Source organism: Sminthopsis crassicaudata, chromosome 1, assembly GCF_048593235.1.
Source record: "Sminthopsis crassicaudata isolate SCR6 chromosome 1, ASM4859323v1, whole genome shotgun sequence".
Taxonomy (NCBI): domain Eukaryota; kingdom Metazoa; phylum Chordata; class Mammalia; order Dasyuromorphia; family Dasyuridae; genus Sminthopsis; species Sminthopsis crassicaudata.
The window spans coordinates 477256379-477277681 of record NC_133617.1 but is presented as its reverse complement, the minus strand read 5'-3'; the positions used below and the strand labels follow the sequence as shown (position 1 = coordinate 477277681).

At 36.1% G+C, this 21303-nt stretch overlaps 2 protein-coding genes across 3 annotated transcripts in view; both read right to left on the bottom strand.

Moving 5' to 3' along the window:
• The window catches only part of SUN1 (Sad1 and UNC84 domain containing 1), a 79945-nt gene extending 59174 nt beyond the window's left edge, over nt 1–20771 (bottom strand). The window contains exon 1 of one of the 2 annotated variants that reach the window (XM_074281094.1): nt 20697–20771. The gene's annotated coding sequence lies outside the window, so the exon portion shown is untranslated. The remainder of the gene's footprint in view (nt 1–20696) is intronic. The other variant, XM_074281103.1, reaches the window with a different exon arrangement.
• Nucleotides 13370–20328, bottom strand: LOC141550441 (uncharacterized). The gene is made up of 2 exons (XM_074281105.1): nt 19725–20328; nt 13370–13620 (listed from the first exon to the last, which is right to left on the bottom strand). The coding sequence occupies exons 1-2, from the start codon at nt 20225–20227 to the stop codon at nt 13464–13466; spliced, it is 660 nt and encodes a 219-aa protein (XP_074137206.1). The 5' UTR covers nt 20228–20328; the 3' UTR covers nt 13370–13463.
• Nucleotides 20772–21303: the final 532 nt, after the last annotated feature.

The following is a 21303-nucleotide window of genomic DNA, read 5'->3' as shown; positions in this document are numbered from 1 at the left end:
CTTAGAATCTAATCTTAGTCATATAAATTTAGGAAATAAAAATAGCAGTTTCCATAAAATGAGCATTTATATTTCCATTTCAAATATGATCATATATAAAATATAAAATCTAGTTCTTTTACATAAGTTACACAACTGATTATAATTTTTAATAATTTATAATTAAGAGTATATTCTTTCCCCCTTTTAAGCTTGTACTAAAGGCTGAATTAACCATTTAAATTTTTTTTTTTCTATCTAACAGATGTAAAACAACTGCCCTTCAACTAACTAAACTGGATTTGATTTACACATAGAAGACATTTGAAGGCAGTAAAAACAATGTTGGTTTAGAAAAAAATGTTAATTTGTTGTTTATTCTGTCAGAGAGAAACAAGAGATACTTATATAATACTTCAAGGTTTCCATTTGATTGTTATAACCCAATGAGCCTGGTATGGACAATGAGAATTACTATCGCCATTTAATAAATTAGGAAACAAACCTGAAGGGAGAAATGATTTATGTGACTTGTTAATAGTGTCATAGACAAAATTCAAAATCTTCTAGACTAAGTCTCATTCTTTTTACCTCTTCCACTATCACTTTTTCTCTCCAGGAAAATAGAAATAACCTTTAGAGACAAACTGATAATCTCCCACAATGAGTTAACCATTCAGAACCATATTCATACTAGCTAAATAAAACATGCTTTTTTCTATAAAAGAAATTCCTCTTTTGAAGCATATGATTTGGAAATTTTTAGGCTCACTCCATACAATGCACAAATCCAGACTTTTTCATCTGAAGGAACAAGACAAAAAGAAAGGTGGAACATATTTACAATGTATAAAAAGCTCCAAGTTATACTAGTTTTAAGGAAAAATAAAACTTATCTTAAACTATTATCACATGCTTACATGTCCAAGTGACAAATTTCACAAAATCTTTTCAGTAAAATCCCACTTTCTCTTACTGCAGTATTATTTAACTATAGTAAAATCAGAGCAGTCAAACAATATCCTCAATAAATAGTAATATGCAATGTTAAGAGGTGTTAAGAGGTAAAATCTTACCATAATGTAAATCTTTAAAAAACATTCTGGTTTGTTTTGTTTTGTTTTTTAAAGATCATTCCCAGCTAAGATTACCCAAGTCGCCGGCAACATTTTTTTCAATAACAATGAATAAAAATGTACAATAATTTTCTGTGGTCCCTAGCCATTTAAAAGTCTTTTTTTTTTTTTTTTTTTTTTTTTTTTTGGGAAAAAATACCCAATTGCATCTTCCCTAGCACCTACACTGTTTTATACATACTGTGATAAGCCAATACAGTTAGAGACTATTAGAATACTGGATCAGGTTCTCCCTCAGATAATTCATATCTCAACTGTTCTATGACTCAATATATCAGGAATTAATACCAACCATGTAGGCTGAAAATTAAGAAAACTATAAGCATAAGTGACCATATCAATTACAAAATCAACCAAAACCATATGATTATCTCAAATAGAAGCAGAAGAGGCTTTTGACAAAATACAACACACACTCCTATTAAAAACATTAGAGAGCATGGGAATGGAGCTACCTTAAAATAAATAATATATATCTAAAACCATCAGCAAGCATTATCTGTAATGAAAATAAGCTAGAAGCCTTCCCAACATAATCAGGAATAAAGCAGAGGATGTCCATTATCACCTCCATTATTCAATATTATATTAGAAATAGAAACCCTGAGGATCTTCCCCTCCCAGTTTATTTATAATTTTTTTTTTTACTAGTTGAAAGAGGAGATTCTTTGCCTCAATTGCTACCTAGCTTTAATTACTAAATGGGTGTGGCCTCAACCTGAGACCTGTTGAAGACCTTACCTTAAAAAGACCAAGATTGAGGACAACTAGTTGGTGTAGTAGATAGAGCACCAGCCCTGAAGTCAGGAGGACCTGAGTTCAAATCTGGTCTCAAACACTTCACACTTCCTGGCTGTGTGATCCTGGGCAAATCATTTAACCCCAATAGTCTCAGGAAGAAAAAAAAAAAAAAAAAAAAAAAAAAAGGCCAAGGTCTCCCATTGCATTCAGGGCCATCTCCAATCATCCTGATCTATGTCTGGCCACTGGATCCAGGTGACTTGGAGGGGAAAATGAGGCAGGTGATCTTGTACAGCCCTTCCTCATTTAAATCAAATTCATTGCATGTCATGGTCTTCTTCAAGAATAAATGACTCAGTTTGAAGAGGGGAAAAGGGAAAAATTTTCACCTGGAATGTTACTAAATGTCTAGAAACTCAACTCACTATTGATTAGAGAAATGCAAATTAAGACAGCTCTGAGATACCACTACACACCTGTCAGATTGGCTATGACAGGAAAAGATAATGATGAATGTTGGAGAGGATGCAGGGAAAACTGGAACACTGATGCATTGTTAGTGGAACTGTGAAGGAATCCAACTATTCTGGAGAACAATTTGGAACTGTGCTCAAAAAGTTATCAAATTGTGCATATTCTTTGACCCAGCAGTGTTTCTACTGGAATTATATCCCAAAGTGATCTTAAAAGAGAGATTGGGACCCCCACATGTGCAAAAATGTTTGTGGCAGCCCTCTTTGTAGTGGCAAGAAACTGGAAACTGAGTGGATGCCCATTGGTTGAAGAATGGCTGAATGGTGTATGAATAAAATGGTAAATGAATATGGAATATTATTGTTCTGTAAGAAACAATCAGCAGGATGATTTCAGAGAGGCCTAGAGAGACTTACATGAATTGGTGCTAAGTGAAATAAGCAGAACCAGGAGATTATTGTACATGGCAACAAGACTATATGATGATCAATTCTAATGGACATGGCTCTCTTCAACAATGAGATGATTCAAACCAATTCCACTTGTTCAGTGACAAAAAGAGCCATCTACACCCAGAAAGAGAACTGTAGGAATTGAGTGTGGAACACAACATAGATTTCTCATTCTTTCTGTTATTATTTGCTTGCATTGTTTTCTTTCTCACTTTTTCTTTTTCTTCTTTCTTGATCTGATTTTTCTTGTGCAACAAGATAACTGAATAAGTATGTATACATATATTGGATATAACGTGTATTTCAACATATTTAACATGTATTAGACTACCTGCCATCTAGGGGAGGGGGCGAGGGGAAGGAGGGGAACATTTAAAACAAAAGGTTTTGCAAGGGTCAATGTTGGAAAAATCACCCATGTATTATGCTTTGTAAATCAAAAGCTTTAATAAAAATAAATAAATAAATAAATTTCTAAAAAACTGCCAGGTTGGTTTTCTTCCGACTAGCCAGAATTTTGTGGAAACAATTCATAAAAATCAGTATAACAGCCTTCTCCATCAAAGACAGTGAAACCTCCATTCAGTCTTTGACATCACAGTCCTAGAAGAGTTTATAGAGAAGATAGAAATGACACTAATGAGAATAAGAATAGGAAAAACACATGTGTTAGACCAAGTGTAGCTGCAGATCTATGCCAGACGTAACAAAATCATGATATCCTAGAGACACTAATGTTCCTGTACCTGGAAAAGTTCGATATCAAGAAAGTAGAAAAATCCAGAATCTTATTAATACCAAAAAAACCTGATATGAGAACAGTAACTAACCATCCACATAACTATCACTTCATTTATACAAAACTTTAATAAGAATCATTTATACTACAGAAAAAGTTTGTGTTTTATTGTAATTACATCCAACTGTTAACAGAGATAAAAATTCCATCCTAGCAAAAACAAACAAATCAGCAGCTACTTAAATGTCAATAAATAATTTGTAAAACACCTGACAAACTTTAAACCACTATATAATTGTTATTATCATTGATAGAGAATGAGAAGGCTTTTCCAAATGAGATTCAAAAAGTCATGTTATTTTACAATTACTAGAGAGAAGCAGTGAATGTAATATCCCATAGTGTTTACTGCTTGTTAATTATGAAAAAAAGCATCTGATTTCATAAACCAAAATCTAGCCTATTTCATAAGGTGTCTCAAGATTCCTAGAAAGATATAACAGAAATATGATGTCTAACTACTTTCTGAATTATAAATATCACATGAGGTATAAAACATGGAGTTATACTGCCACTATGATAGAGGAGATACTGTATAAAGCCCAAACTGAAGAGTGATTCCCTATGTAGATAATCCTCCAGGTGCTATTTGCAAATGACAATGATTGGATTAAGGAACACTGGAATATTGCAGAATTTTCTGGAAATGATCTATAGTCATTCAAAGGACCCCGACTTGACAATTCACATAGCAAAAAACAAATAGATGAAGAATGTCAATTGCACCATTACTACATACATTTAGATGTACTGAGTAATGTAACAAATAAAATGCAAAAGGTTTCATCAAAAAAGATAGTAAAGTATAATGGAAAGGGCACCATATTTTGAATCACCGTCTCTTGTTGCACATCTAAAATCTTCAACTTCCTACTTCCTTCACATTCAGCAAGTAACAACCTTTCTAGATTTCAGTTTCCCCTGTGCAAAATGCTAGTTGGACTACATAATGTCTACAATTCCTTCCATCTTTAAACATATAATGTTGTAATCATGTTATAAAAATGGAGGAAGAAGGATATATAAGCATATATTAACTCTCTACCATATACTAGGCACTCTGTTAAGCCCTTTACCAATATTATCTCATAGGCCACTACAACATTTATTAGTAATAAGATACTGACTTAGAAAAGATAACAAAAAAAGAAGAACAAAAGGTCGAGAATTTCAAGGAAATTAATGAAAAAAAAAATCAAATTAAGGTGGCCTAGCTGTACTGATCTAAAACTATATTATAAAGTAGCAGTGACCAAAACCATTTGGTATTGGCTAAGAAATAGATTAGTTGATCAGTGGAATAGGTTAAGACAAAATAGTCAATATAGCAATCTAGTGTTTGACAAACCCAAAGATCCTAATTTTTGGGATAAGAATTCATTATTTGACAAAAACTGCTGGGAAAACTGGAAATTAGTATGGCAGAAACTAGGCATGGACCCACATTTAATACCATATACCAAGATAAGATCAAAATGGGTCCATGATTTAGGCATAAAGAGATCACAAATAAATTAGAAGAACATAGGATACCTCTCAGACTTGTGGAGGAGGAAGGAATTTATGACCAAAGGAGAACTAGAGATCATTATTGATCACAAAATAGAAGATTTTGATTACATCAAATGAAAAAGCTTTTGTACAAACAAAACTAATGCAAATAAGATTAGAAGGGAAGTAACAAATTGGGAAAATATTTTTACAGTTAAAGGTTCTGATAAAGGCCTCATTTCCAAAATATATAGAGAACTGACTCTAATTTATAAGAAATCAAACCATTCTCCAATTGATAAATGGTCAAAGGATATGAACAGACAATTTTCAGATGATGAAATTGAAACTATTTCCACTCATATGAAAGAGTGTTCCAAATCACTATTGATCAGAGAAATGCAAATTAAGACAACTCTGAGATACCACTACACACCTATCAGATTGGCTAAGATGACAGGAAAAAATAATGATGAATGTTGGAGGGGATGTGGGAAAACTGGGACATTGATGCAGTTCATGGAGTTGTGAAAGAATCCAACCATTCTGGAGAGCAATTTGGAACTATGCCTCAAAAGTTATCAAATTGTGCATACCCTTTGATCCAGCAGTGCTACTACTGGGCTTATATCCCAAAGAGATCTTAAAAAAGGGAAAGGAACCTGTATGTGCAAGAATGTTTGTGGCAGCCCTTTTTGTGGTGGCTAGAAACTGGAAAATGAATGGATCCCTATCAATTGGAGAATGGTTGGGTAAATTGTGGTATATGAATGTTATAGAATATTATTGTTTTGTAAGAAATGACCAGCAGGATGAATACAGATAGGCTTGGAGAGACCTACATGAACTGATGCTGAGTGAAATGAGCAGAACCAGGAGATCATTATACATTTCAACAACAATACTGTATGAGGATGTATTTTGATGGAAATGGATATTTTCGACAAAGAGAAGATCTAATTCACTTCCAATTGATCAATGATGGACATAATCAGTTATACGCAGAGAAGGAACACTGGGAAATGAGTGTAAACTGTTTGCATTCCCCCCCAGGTTATTTTTACCTTCTGAATCCAATTCTTCCTGTGCAACAAGAGAACTGTTTGGTTCTACACACATATATTTAACATGTATAAGACTGCCTGCCATCTAGGGGAAGGGGTGGAGGAAGGGAAGGGAAAAATTGAAACAGAAGTGAGTGTAAGGGTTAATGTTGTAAAAAATTACCCATACATATGTACTGTCAATAAAAATTTATAATTATTTTTTTAAAAATAGTAGTAATATACTACTAATAATAGTTCATACTTATTTAATTTTTAAGGCTTAAAAAAATGCTTAAATAGATGATTTTATTTGACGGTCACAACAACTCATTTGTTGTCACAACAACTTATTATCCCCATTTATAGCTCTAGAAACTGAGGCTAACAGCAGTTAAGTGACTTTTACAGTCACCCAGTTAGCACCTGAAGACTCGGGTCAGCCTGGCTTCAAGCTCAGAATTGTATCCACTATAGCATCTAGCTACTTCCAGGTGAAACTATACTGCTTTTTTCTTTTTTCCAAATAAATTCAAAAACACTACACAAATTCATTTAATTTTTTAACAGATAAAACTAATCTTTACATAAATTGTTATTCATTTTTATTGCACCTAGGTGGCACATGGACAGAGCACTGAGCCTTGGAATCAGGAAGACTAGTTCTGATATTTACTAACTGTTTGACCAAGAACAAGTCATTTAAAATATTTGTTTTACCTTCTTTGACTTTAAAATGAGGATAATAACAGAACAGTGCCTACTACCTCATAAAGTTGAGGTAATGAGATAATATTTATAAAATGCTTGGCACAGTGCCTAGCATGTAACAAGCACTATATAAATACCTATTCTCTTTCCCCTTTTTTTGATTGAACTCAACTCAAAGAAAATAATTCAAAATATTTACAGAAATTTATTTCTTCATAAGCAGCCATTGATGCATAGAGGTAATATCCAATCAGTTGCCCAATTTTGTCATTTCTACCTCCACATCCTGTAAATTCCTTTCTTTCCATTTGCATACTCATTATCATGGTTCAAACTCTCATCAAATCAGTTTTCCCTGTCCCATAACCCTCTCCATTCCAAACTATCCTCCACTTCCTTTGATCATGTCACAGATTTATCACACACAACATTTCATCTTCCATCTCCCTATCTTCACACTGGATATTCTCCATGCCTGGAATGCACTTCACTTCTGCCTCTTAAAACTCTGTTTGCTTCAAGGCTCAATTTTAAAATGTTACCTTCTAATAATTAATCCCAAAGAAGTTGTTGAGGTCACCAAGACAGTAAATATAGAGAAAAGAAAAGAACCTAGGCCACAGCTTTGGGGAATACTCACATTTAATCATCTGGATGATGAAACTGCAAAGGAGGAAAACCAGGATCTAATAGTCATAAGAATAGTGAAGAAAGTGAGAGGTGGAAGGAGAGAAATGTAGCAGATCAGTCAAGAATGAGGACTGAAAAGAGATCAATTTTATAATTAAAGATTATAAGTAACTATGGAAAGATTTTTTCAGTCAATAAGTAAGTGTTTCAGTAATAAGGCTGAAACCTAGATTGCAAAGGATTAAAAAGTGATAAGAAAAGAGGAAGGTACAATTTAGATAACTTTTTTAGGAGTTTAGTTGATAAAGGAAAAATAGTTTCACACTTCTCATTTTGGCTAATGACAGAAAAAGATGATAATAAATGTTGGAGGGGATTTGGAAAAACTGAAACACTAATACATTGTTGGTGGAGTTGTGAACTAATCCAAACATTCTGGAAAACAACATGGAATTATATCCAAAAAGCTATAAAATGATGCATACCCTTTGATCCAAGAATATCTACTGGGCCTGTATTCCAAAGAGCTCATAAAAAAGGGAAAAAGACCCACATGTGCAAAAATATTTATAGCAGCCCTTTCTGTAGTGGAAAGGAAATTGAATGGTTGTCCACCAGTTGGGGAATGAATGAATAAATTATAGTATGTGAATGTATGGAATGAGTATTTTAATATAGTGGAATAAGAAATGTCAAGCAGGTTGATTTCAGAAAAGCCATGGAAAGACTTATACAAACTGATGTTTAGTGAAGTGAGTAGAACCAAGAGAACATTGTACACAGCAACAAAATTATGTGATGATCAACTGTGATGGACTTGGCTCTTTTCAAAAAATGAGTTTATTCAAGGCAATTCAATGGAAAGATCCATTCACATTCAGAAAGAATTATGGAGACTGAATGTGGATCAAGGCATTTTATTGTTGTTTACTTGAATTTTTTTCTTTGTTTTCTTTTCACCCTTTTGATCTGATTTTTCTTGCACAGATGACAAATATAGGAATATGTTTAGAAAAATTGCACATATTTAACCTATATTAGATTGCTTGCTTTATAGGGGAGGAGCAAAGGGAGAGGAAGGGAGAAAAATTTTTAACACAAGGTTTTGCAAAAGTGAATGTTGAAAACTTTCTTTGCATGTATTTGGAAAAAAAAAAAAAAAAAAAACATAAAAAAAAAGAGAAAGGGCACTAGCCCTGAAGTCAGGAGGACCTGAGTTCAAATCTGATCTCAGATATTTACATTTCCTACCTGTGTGATCCTGGGCAAGTCACTTAACCCCAATTGCTTCAACAACAACAAAATAAAATAAAATAATTTAAAAGAGAAAGGGCATGCTTTTTTTTTCCTTTTTGATTTGATTTTTCTTGTGCAGCAAGATGATTTGTATGCATATGTTGGATTTAACATATATTTTTACCATGTTTAACAAATATTTGATTACTTGCTATCTAGGAGAAGGGGTGAAATTGGAACACAATTCCAATTTGCAAAGGCTAATGTTGAAAAATTATCCATGCGTATCTTTTTTTTAAATTTTATTTATAATTTTTTGACAGTATATATGCATGAGTAATTTTTTTTATATAACATTATCCCTTGTATTCATTTTTCCAAATTATCCCCTCCCTCCCTCTACTCCCCTTGATGACAGGCAATCCCATACATTTTATATGTGTTACAATATAACCTAGATACAATATATGTGTGTAAATACCATTTTCTTGTTGCACATTAAGTATTAGATTCTGAAGGTATAAGTAACCTGGGTAGATAGACAGTAATGCTAACAATTTACATTCACTTCCCAGTGTTTCTTCTCTGGGTGTAGCTGATTCTGTCCATCATTGATCAATTGGAATTGGATTAGTTCTTCTCTATGTTGAAGATATCCACTTCCATCAGAATACATCCTCATACAGTATCATTGTTGAAGTGTATAATGATCTTCTGGTTATGCTCGTTTCACTCACCATCAGTTGATGTAAGTCTCTCCAAGCCTCTTTGTATTCCTCCTGCTGGTCATTTCTTACAGAGCAATAATATTCCATAACCTTCATATACCATAATTTACCCAACCATTCTCCAATTGATGGACATCCATTCATCTTCCAGTTTCTAGCCACTATAAAAAGAGCTGCCACAAACATTTTGGCACATACAGGTCCCTTTCCCCTCCTCAGTATTTCTTTGGGATATAAGCCCAATAGCAGCAATGCTAGATCAAAGGGTATGCACAGTTTGATAACTTTTTGGGCATAATTCCAGATTGCTCTCCAGAATGGTTGGATTCTTTCACAACTCCACCAACAATGTATTAGTGTCCCAGTTTTCCCACATCCCCTCCAACATTCATCACTATTTGTTCCTATCATCTTAGCCAATCTGACAGGTGTGTAGTGGTATCTCAGAGTTGTCTTAATTTGCATTTCTCTGATCAATAGTGATTTGGAACACTCTTTCATATGAGTGGATATAATTTCAATTTCATCCTCTGAGAATTGTCTGTTCATATCCTTTGACCATTCATCAATTGGAGAATGGTTTGATTTCTTATACATTAGGGTCAGTTCTCTATATATTTTGGAAATGATACCTTTATCAGAACCTTTAACTTTAAAAATATTTTCCCAATTTGTTACTTCCCTTCTAATCTTGTTTGCATTAGTATTGTTTGTACAGAAACTTTTTAATTTGATGTAATCAAAATCTTCTATTTTGTGATCAATAATGATCTCTAGTTCTCCTCTGGTCATAAATCCCTTCCTCCTCCACAAGTCTGAGAGGTAGACTATTCTTTGCTCCTCTAATCTATTTATGATCTCATTCTTTATCTTGCATATCTTTTGAAAATTAAAAACCTCTAATAAAAAAAAAAAAGAAAAAGGGAAGAAAGATATAAGATGATAGCTTTAGGGAATGGTAGAATCTAATGAAAAATTTTTCAAGGATCAGGGAGCCATGGGCTTGTTTTAAGGTAATAAGGAAGTCATGTGTAGGAAAGATGAAGCTGAAGATTAGAAAAAAGAAATGATTATATGAAATAATCTATTAAAGGGACAAGCTCAAGAACAAGAAGGGGTTGATCTTGGCAAGAAAAAAGCTATCTGAATGTCAAAGACTGGTAGGAAAAAAGAATGATCTGAAGATGGCACCAAAGGATGCTGAAATAAAGAATAAAAGATAAGAAAGATGTTTGCAAATGGCTTCAATTTTCTCATTAAAGAGGCAAGGTCCTTAGCAGAGAAAGAGAGTAGAAGGGAATATGGGAAAGGTGAGGAGAGGGAGTTTAGAAAATACTTTGTGGCTAAGTGAGACAGTGAATCAATTAAGGAAGTATAAAAGAATTATAAAACTAATCTTTCCAATGACACAAGTATAATCATGTCATTCTACTGCCATCTTACAGCTCAAAAATCTTGTTTGTTTCTTTTAAGGAAGATTTCCCACTACATAGAATGGATCAGGTGGTGAACTTATAGGAGAAATGGACAAGAGTTATATAAAATGGATAAGAGTTGTAGAAGCTGGGTAGGCTCTATAGGATCCCAAATCCATTTGAGGATTTTTTTTCTAAAAAAGTAGAAACTCACTGGGCTTATATCCCAAAGAGATCTTTTTTTTTCTTTTTATTAATTTGATTATAACTTTTTTTGATAGTACATATGCATGGGTAATTTTTTACAACATTATCCCTTGCACTCACTTCTGTTGCGAATTTTTCCCTCCTTCCCTCTATTCCCTCCCCTAGATGGCAGGCAGTCCCATACATGTTAAATATATTAAAGTATATCCTAGATGCAATATATGTGTGCAGAACTGAATTTCTTGTTGCACAGGAAGAATTGGATTCAAAAGGTAAAGATAACCTGGGACGAAAAACAAAAATGCAAATAGTTTACATTCATTTCCCAGTATTCCTTCTCTGGGTGTAGATGATTCTGTCCATCATTGATTAACTGGAACGGAATTAGATCTTCTCTTTGTTGAAGATATCCATTTCCTTCAAAATACATCCTCATGCAGTATTGTTGTTGAAGTGTATAATGATCTCCTGGTTCTGCTCATTTCACTCAGCATCAGTGTATGTCTTTCTAAGCCTCTCTGTATTCATCCTGCTGGTCATTTCTTACAGAACAGTAATATTCCATAACATCCATATACCACAATTTACCCCACCATTCTCCAATTGATGGGCATCCATTCATTTTCCAGTTTGTAGCCACTACAAAAAGGGCTGCCACAAACATTTTGGCACATATAGGTCCCTTTCCCTTCTTTAGTATTTCTTTGAGATATAAGCCCAGTAGTAGCACTGCTGGATCAAAGGGTATGCACAGTTTGATAACTTCCAAAGAGATCTTAAAGAAGGGAAAGGGACCTGTATGTGCAAGATTGTTTGTGGCAGCCTTCTTTGTAGTGGCCAGAAACTGGAAACTGAGTGGATGCCCATCAATTGAAGAATGGCTGAATATACTATGATATAAGAATATTATGAAATATTATTGCTCTGTAAGAAATGACCAACAGGATGATTTCAGAAAGGCCTGGAGGGACTTACATGAACTGATGCTGAGTGAAATGAGCAGGACCAGGAGATCATTATATACTTCAACAACAATACTATATGATGATCAATTCTGATGGACGTGGCCATCTTCAACAATGAGATGAACCAAATCAGTTCCAATAGAGCAGCAATGAACTGAACCAGCTACACCCAGCGAAAGAACTCTGGGAGATGACTATGAACCACTACATAGAATCCCTAATATCCCTATTTTTGTCCACCTGCATTTTTAATTTTCTTTACAGGCTAATTGTACACTATTTCAAAGTCCAATTCTTTTTGTACAGCAAAATAACTGTTTGGACATGTATGCATATATTGTATTTAATTTATATTTTAACATATATAACATGTGTTGATCAACCTGCCATTTGGGGGAGGGGGGTGGGGGGAAGGAGGGGAAAAATTGGAACAGAAAGCTTGGCAATTGTCAGTGCTGTAAAATTACCCATGCATATATCTTGTAAATAAAAAGCTATAATAATAAAAAAAAAAAAATAAATTTTAAAAATTAAAAAGTAGAAACTCTTGCCCTAAGAACAGAAGAAACTAATTCTATTTTATTCCTTTAGACCCTGGGTTCTAAAGATTCCCAACTCTGATGCCAGAGATTCCCATCCCCATGCTCTTTAGAATGAAGAACAAGTTCATTCTTGCTATCTAATATCCATGGGCTTTATTGGTGGTGTTGTCATTAAGTTGTTTCACTCCTATCTGGTTCTTTGAGACTTCATTTGGGATTTTCTAAGCAAAGCCACTGGAGTGCTTTGCTATTTCCTTCTCCAAATCATTTTACAGAGCAGGAAACTATGCTGGTAAGTATATGTTTTGATTTGAACTCAGGTCTTGTCTCCAGGCCCAGCACTCTACCTATTTTTCCAGTCTTATTACACATTATTCCCTTTCACACACACTATGGTCCAGGCAAACTCCCTTTCTTACTCTTCCTCACTTGCTTTTGCAATGTCTATCACCCCATTCCTGGAATGTACTCCCATTGTTCCATCCCCTCTTATTTTCCTTAGTTTCCTTTGAGACTCAATTCTGACACCACCTTCTAGATGAAGCCTTTTCTGAAATTCCTAATCATTGGTTCTTCATTGCCTTCATTTACTCTCTCCTGAATGATCTCTCCTTTTTTTTTACTGAACCATTTATCACTCAATCCAAACTCCTCAGTCTGACACTCAAGGTCCTTTCACAATCTGGTTCCAAATTACTCTTTCAGTCTTCCCTTATCTTAGTTTCTATTATGTATCCTAGAATAAAATACAAAAGAGCTAGGTTGTAGCCCAAGATCTGCACTAAGAGTCAGTTGTATGACTTTTGAATAAACACACACTTAGGGAAGTTAAGCTTAAGACATAAGCACTGATACATAGGAATTACCTTTGGGAAGTGACATCTGGAAATTCTACACTCAGGGCATCTGGTAAGCTATATGGCACTAGTTTCTGTGCTAGTTAAGCCATTGGTGATACTAAATTGGCCAAAGTCATTTTTCAGTAGCAAGGTGAAGTGCTTGGCAAATACAAGGTAGACAAAAGATAAGTCAGTATTACATAAACTCCAAAATGTTTTCTTCACAGCAATCCTGTGAGAAAAGAAACAAAAATATTATACCCATTTTATGGATGAGGATACTGAGGTCCAAAGGGTAAAGTGATTGATAGCCAGTGGCAAAGCAAGAACTTAAAAAGTGAATCTTCTTACTACATAAGCACTGTTTTTCCCATCACATAAGTGCTATCTCTCTTCCCAGAAACAGAGAGCATAAGAATTAGCAGGAAAACCTAAATTTACATCTCTAACATTTCCTGTGTAAATGACTTAGTCTTCTGAGTTAAAGGGTGATAATAATATCTGTAGTACTTCTTTCATAGGTTGTCATTAAGTTCTAATGAGATAATATTTATAAAACCCTTTGCAAGTTTTAAAATATAAATTATATTTTGCATAATACATAAACATATTATATAGTAAAAATATATATTATTACATAAATAACTATTATTATCTCTGACAAGTGGCCAAACATGTGATTTGACCTTAGAGACTTTAAATCTATCCCCCTTATCTGTGATTCCTCAAAAAATCATTAGTTGGAGAGGATTACAAGAGTCATGGTATATGTGTGTAGAATCATAGCTCTAAAGTTGGAAGATGCCTCCAACCATCAAGTCCAACCCTCTCAATTTAAAGAAGAAAAACATAGCTGGAGAGGTTAAAGTGAATAGCTAAGATCACATAGGTGGTAAGGAAATATTTGAACCCATGTTCTGTAATTTCAGAGCCAGGGATCTTTGGATTGTTCCATGTGTTATGTGTTCCCAGTAAAAGGGTCACAAAATTGCCATTTAACACATATATGCCTTGGGCTATGGAAGCAAAGACTGTTACTTCAGTGCAAGTAGGTCAACACCAAGGGAATTGTTCAGTGATCAAGAAAGCCCCTGCAGATTTCAAGCACTTATTCCATGTCTGAGGCTATTACCAGCATTCCTCCCAAAGGAGCAACTACACTACCGAGACCTCTAATGGATCTCTTTGTTCTCTGGCTTCTCAGTACTTTACTTCTAGCTCTCCAATACCTGTATTTTAGACTACAGTTATTTATGATTGTGTCTTAACTTCCAAGGATATGTTTGTCTTTTTGTACTTCCATTAGTCATCATGCATTGTTTCATGTGTAGGCTTTAATAAATATTTGTCGAAGAAAGTGATCTGTTTGGAATATTTTGAATAAAAAAACTTTTTTGAATTTATGTTAAGAATTACTTGTCCAATTTGGAATTATGCACAAAGGACTATCAAACTGTGCTTACCATTTGATTCAACAGCCTCTCTACTGGGTCTGTATCTCAAAGAGATTATAAAAAAGGAAAAAGAACCCACATGTGCAAAAAATTTGTGGCAGCCCTTTTTGTAATGGCAAGAAAGTGGAAGCTGAATGGATAACCATCAGCTGGAGAGTGGCTGAATGAGTTCTGATATATGAATGTTTCTTATAGAACAAGAATATTCAATAACAATCAGCAGGATGATTTCTGAAAGGCCTGGAGACTTCCTAGGTGAACTGATTCAAAGTAAAGTGAGTAGAACTAAGAGAACATTGTACACAGCAACAAGATGATTAAGTGATGATCAACTGTGATGGACTTGGCTTTTTTCAACAAGTCTATTGGCCACTTCCAATAGACTTGTGATGGAGAGAGCCAACTGCATCCAGAAAGAGTACTGGGGACTGAATGTGGATCACACCATATTATTTTCACCTTTTTTTGTTGTTTGCTTGCTTTTTTCTTACTCAATTTCCCCCTTTTTTGAAATGATTTTTTTTTGTGCAGCATGATAATTGTGGAAATGTTTAAAAGAATTGCACATGTTTATTAACCTATATTAGACTGCTTACTATCTTGGGGAAAGGGGAAGGTATGGAGAGAAGGAGAAAAATTTGGAACACAAGGTTTTGCAAGGGTGAATGATGAAAACTTCCTTTGCATGTATTTTGAAAAATAAAAAGCTTTTATTAAAAAAAAAAGAACTACTTGTCTGAGTTGATAAAATGCATATTATTAAGGTATATTATTTAGCACAAAATTCAACAGCATTTCATTCAATTCTTCCCTTCCCTTTCAATAATCTATATAACAAAATTGTGAATATCAGGGGGAAAATGCAACTTAAAAGCATGATTTACATATATTTAAAACACTTCGAAGCCAATTAATGAATCATTACTTAAATGCTGTAAGGCAATTATAACATGGAAATAATTATGCCACAGATAATTACACTCTACCAGCATCTATCCATTACTAGCTTATACTAATAGCTCACACTTATCTAGTACTTTAAGGCGTTTTCCCCATGGTGACCCTGTGACATGATTTTATTGTCATCCCCACTTAAAAGATGAAGAGACCAGTTTACAGATGTTAATATAGACCTATTATCCAGCAAGATCAGAACTCTAAGGCCTAATTCCAAGTTCAGTACTCTTTCTATACCATTTTCTGTACACAAGTTTGTAACAGTAGACCTTGACACAGAAAGAAATAAAAGATTGGCTTCAATTTGTCACTATTAGTACTACCGTAATCTAGTGACTACATAGGCAGTTTTAAAAATATATCTTATTTTCCTTTAACTACACGTAAAGACAATTTTTAACATTCATTTTAAAAACATTTTGAATTCCAAATTTTTTTCCTTCCTCCCTCTCTTACTTCTCCCCTCTCTGAGAAAGAGCTTATAATTGCATTCAGACTTAGTTGTTTCTTTAGAGGTGGATAAAATTTTTCATCATGAGTTCTTTAGAACTATCGTGGATCACTGTATTGTTGAGAATAGAATAGCTAAGTCATTCAGAGATGATCATCATATAGTATTGCTGCTAATGTGTACAATGTTCTCCTACTTACTTCACTTTGCATCAATTCATTCTAAGTCTTTACAGGCTTTTCTGAAACCAGCCTGCACACCATTCTTTATAACATAGTAATATTCCATTATAATCATAAATCACAACTTGTTCAGCTATTCTCTAACTGATAGGTACCTCCCATCTTTTTAAGAAAAAATTTCTTTGGAATACAGACCTAGTATCAGTATTGCTGGATCAAAGGATATGCATAGTTTTATAACCCTTTAGACAAAGGGTTATAATTGCCTTAGTATCAGGTTAACAATAAATAATAAAAATAATAACTCTTCATATTAAGTTCTGCAAACTTTATGATTCATCCAGAATCACACAAGGCAAAACCTTGGCTCATTTTGCTGAAATTTTGATTCCTACTGCTTCAGCATAAATAGCATGAAGGTGCCTAATGGTGCCCTGTGTTAAATTAATCTCTTTAATAACAATATTGTTAAGTATTGTTAAAAATATTTGTTGTTAGCAATATTGTTGTTAAAGAAAATTTTAAAAAAAGATAATAAACTCTGAAAGACTTTAGGAACTCTGACTGACACAATGACAAAACCACAATTCCAAAGAACTCTTGGTAAAGCATACCACCCATCTCCAGATAGAAAGATTATGGATTCACACTGCAGATTTTTAAGTGTACTTTCTTTCTTTCTTTTTTTTTTTTCTTCTACCCACCTTCTCACTCACCCATTCCCTCCTTCCCCACAACTTGGTTATTGTGGCAATTTATTTTTCATGACTATGCATATCTGTAATAGGTTGTGTTTTTCTTGCCTTCTCAATTGGGGGAGGAGGGGGAAAATTCAGCATTAAAAATAAACTAAAAAAGAAAGATAGAAAAATAAGAAGAACCCTTTTTTAGTAAATGATCCTACACATACTTTTGCTAAATTACCTAGGAAGAATTCCATGACTTTGCCAAGTTACAAACTAACCATATGCCCAGAATAGGGCTCTCAAGTGAATTCAAGATCACGAAAGAACAGCTCTATTTCAAGTCCACAGTCCCACCTCCAACATGGTCTGTCACAGAATTATACAAAAATCCAGACGCTGTACAATAGGCATTTAGACTGCAACAATTCCTGTTTAACCAGCCACACAACTCCCTGATTCACTGCTATCAAACCCCAAATAGGAATATGTAATTCTAGTATTTATTCTAACATGTTACAAATCTGGTATATTTTCAAAAGAGTGTGACACCCAGAAGTCTCATCTCCATTTTCTATTCTACACTTCAGCCAATTTGAACTTCTGGAAATTCTCCTGACAATGCCCTTTGACCAATATGACAGAATAAATCTTACCAATTTTTTAAAGACTAGTCCAACTGCCTCTATTTCCACCCAGTACAAAGTTATCTCTGCTATCCCTGAACTCCAAGGACACTTTGAGGTAAGTAAAAAGGGAATTGGAGGTAAGGAGCAGAAGAGAACAGGATAGAGATCAGTGACAGCTTGCAGAATGAAAAAGATGAGGATTTTAAGAAGGTCAGAAGAGAGGGAAACATTCTAGGAAAAAGAGGTGCCTTACGCAAATACATAGAGGAAAAGATTGATAATTAAGTGTCAAGGCAGTGTATGAAGAAAATCGTAAAATTAGATCAGATTGTAGAGGTATAGAATTCCAGATTTAGAGATATACTAGATTTCCCAGAAGGTCCTAAAATATAATTTTATTTTGTAGGTAAATTTTATTTTATATATAAATATTGTAGTACTAATTAAATGAATGACTGAAATGTATATAGTAGATTGAAGTGTCAAAGGCAGAAAAAAGATTTCATAGGAGATCCTATAAGTTTAGAAAGCTAGGGTTAGTATTTCTCTTCAATTCCACTGTGCTGAAACTAGTATTCTTCATCATATCTCCATTTTTTATTTCCTTCACAGACTAATTGTACACTATCTCAAAGTCCGATTCTTTTTGTACAGCAAAACAACTGTTTGGACATGTATACATATATTGTATTTAACTTATACTTTAACATATTGAACATGTAATGGTCAACCTGCCATGGGGGGGAGGGGAAAAATTGGAACAAAAGGTTTTGCAATTGTCAATGCTGTAAAATTACCCATGCATATATCTGGTAAATAAAAACTACAATTAAATTTTAAAAACAAAATAAAATACAAAAAAAAATTTTAAATTTAAAAATATCTCCATTTAATTATCTTTCCTTGCTGTAAGTGAAAGTGTTAGTGAACAATGAAGGGTCTCCAAAATCTTTGAATCACCTGAATGAGACAGGGTTAGGGTTAGACCCTCCAGGACAAACTCACCAAAGTTAATACACAGGCATTAAATCATAATACATTAAAATATGTGCTTTAATTGGCATAGCAAACTCCCAAAGATTAAACCCTCCTAGCAATACAAGGTGGGATCATCTCTGCAATTAATTCTTTTTTTTTATTTTAATGGTTTTTATTTACCAGATATATGCATGGGTAATTTTACAATATTGACAATTGGGAGGGAGGGGAAAATTCGGAAAAGAAGTGAGTACAAGAGATAATGTTGTAAAAAGAAATTATCTATGCATAAAATTATAATTATAAAATTAAAAAAAAAAACATTGACAATTTGCCAAACCTTTTGTTCTAATTTTTCCCCTCCTTCCCACCCCCCATGGCAGGTTGACCAATACATGTTAAATATACAGTTTTCTGCAATTAATCCTTAAGAGCGGTCTGAAACAATGAGAGGCTACGTGACTTGCCCAGTGTCACATAACCAGTATATGACAAGCAAGACATAGCCAACTCTCAAACTATCTCTCAATCACTTTGGTACCATTTTTAAAATCCACACCACAAACCGGTAAGGCAATGCTTGTTCTGTAAGAGTTTTTAACTATAACCTTGTAAACTGTCGTATTACAAAAATGATGGCAACTCTGTCATATGACAACTGGATGTTAGCATTCTACCATTTGAAGGACTCATAAAATCTACCCTCTGAAAACTACCAATAATCCTTAAAAATAGCAATTCTCCAGGACCAGGAAGATCTCAACTTCTTGAGAGCAAATCTGTAAAGTGAAGAACTGGGATATGCAGAGCAGACTGGGAACTGGGGAAAGAGGCTGGGTGGGAGAAGCTTCAAGCATCTTTCAAGGACCTCAAAATCAGCCCCGTAAAAGGAGAATCAGACCTGTTCCATTTGGTTCCAAGAGGAAGGGATCAGTTAGATAAAATTTAAATTTGAGGTTACGGGGAAAATGCTTAACATTAGAACCGCCGAACTAGAAAGACCTGTTTTGGGAGGTAGTGGGTTGTCCGTCCCTGGAGTTATTCAAGTAGAGACGGATGTCCCTAGTGGGATATGTCACTCTTGGGATGCTTTCATCCCTCATTGGGTGAGTTTCCCTTCCAATTCTCGAATTTTGGGTTTCTATGAAATATCTGCAGGCCGACTGAATACCGCATCCAAGGACCACTAACCAAGAAGGCAGAACCCAGGCCCTCGGAGGCACGCCTACTGCTCGCGTTCCCCTGGCTACGAGCTCCCGAGAGGGCAGGGGGAGGGGCAAAGCTTCAGCAACAGCTTCACCAAGCTGTAGGAAAGTAACAGCGGGGGACCAAGGAGGGCGCCTAAGAAAACAGGCGCCTTCAAAAAAGTAAATAAAAAAATAAGATCGAGAAAAGCCGCAGGGAGGTGTCCCCAGGATGCAGTTCCAGCCACGCCTAGCCACGCCTCGCAGCCGCACGTGGCCACCACTTAACCCGCGATGCAAATAAGGGCGGGGGAGGGGCATACTCGTCCCTCTACCCCGCCTCCTCTCCCTCCCCCCCCTCCTTATTGCGGTCTCAGGCTCAGGGGGAGGCACGGAGGAAAGCCGGGCGAGGCCTGGGAGAGCGCTCCTCCGCTCGGCTGAGGATCAGTCCCCAGCCTCTTGGGGACCCGCCGGCGGCGCCAAGTCGGCGGCTGTTAGCGGCGGGGGCGGCGCCCGGACCCAGCTCCGCCCCGAGCCGGCCAGCTCGTGTCCCTCCCAACCCGGGATAGTGGAGGAGGGGAAAAACCTGCTCTATCCTCGCTGAGAGAGGGACCCAGGAGCAGGAGACGAGCCAGCAGTCGGGCCTCGCCCTTCCCGGGAGGAGTCGAAGAGACGTAGGCCCCGGAGAAACCTCAGTCTCTTTTCTGCCCCAAGGAGTCCGGCTGGGGGTGGGGGAATCAGAGGGAAGAAGATGGGCCCCGCGCTCGCGCGCTCCCACTTGGGCGCTCACCTGCTCTCGCGCCGCTGCCGCCGCCGTCGCCGTCGCCGTCGCCGCCGCCGCCCCGGTCTAAGCCTCCCCTAGAGGCTCGTGCAGATGCCGTCACGCCCAGCACGCGCCCCTGGCAACGTCACCTACACTCTTCCCCGCCCCCTCCTCTCTCTGACACCTTCCCATCCTTTAGTCTCCCACCTCCAGCCCAATCGGGCTTCACCCAAAAGAGACCTAGAAGCTATGCCGCGGGCGCGGGCCAATCTCGAAGCTCGAGGGCTGTGGGGAAGCGCACGGGGACGGCCCCAATGATCACCCCCGAAATCCCACCTAGACCGCTCTGGATCCATTTAAAGTCGTCCTACCTGAGAGGGCGGGGCCTGGATTGGGCCAATCGGGAAACGCACCGCTGTCGCTTAAACCCCAAACCCCGGGGCTGCTAAGTGACAGGTGCTTAAGTTAGAGTCCCGTCCTTGGAGACTAAAACCTGAGTTTGGAGTTTCCCTCCCGAACTCCCCACGATAAATCAGTTACCTTCTCTCAACCAGTCTCCTTTTTCTTATTTTTTAATATCCTATCTCCAACAGAAAGTCTTCCTTAATGACAGTGCCTTCCTTGCTAATGGCTT

Coding starts and splice junctions, on each gene's coding strand:
- LOC141550441 (XM_074281105.1), bottom strand. CDS start 20,227: ATGCCCCTCCCCCGCCCTTATTTGCATCGCGGGTTAAGTGGTGGCCAC. Junction 13,621..19,724: donor CCCACTACCTCCCAAAACAG/GTCTTTCTAGTT, acceptor CTTTTCTCACAG/GATTGCTGTGAAGAAAACAT.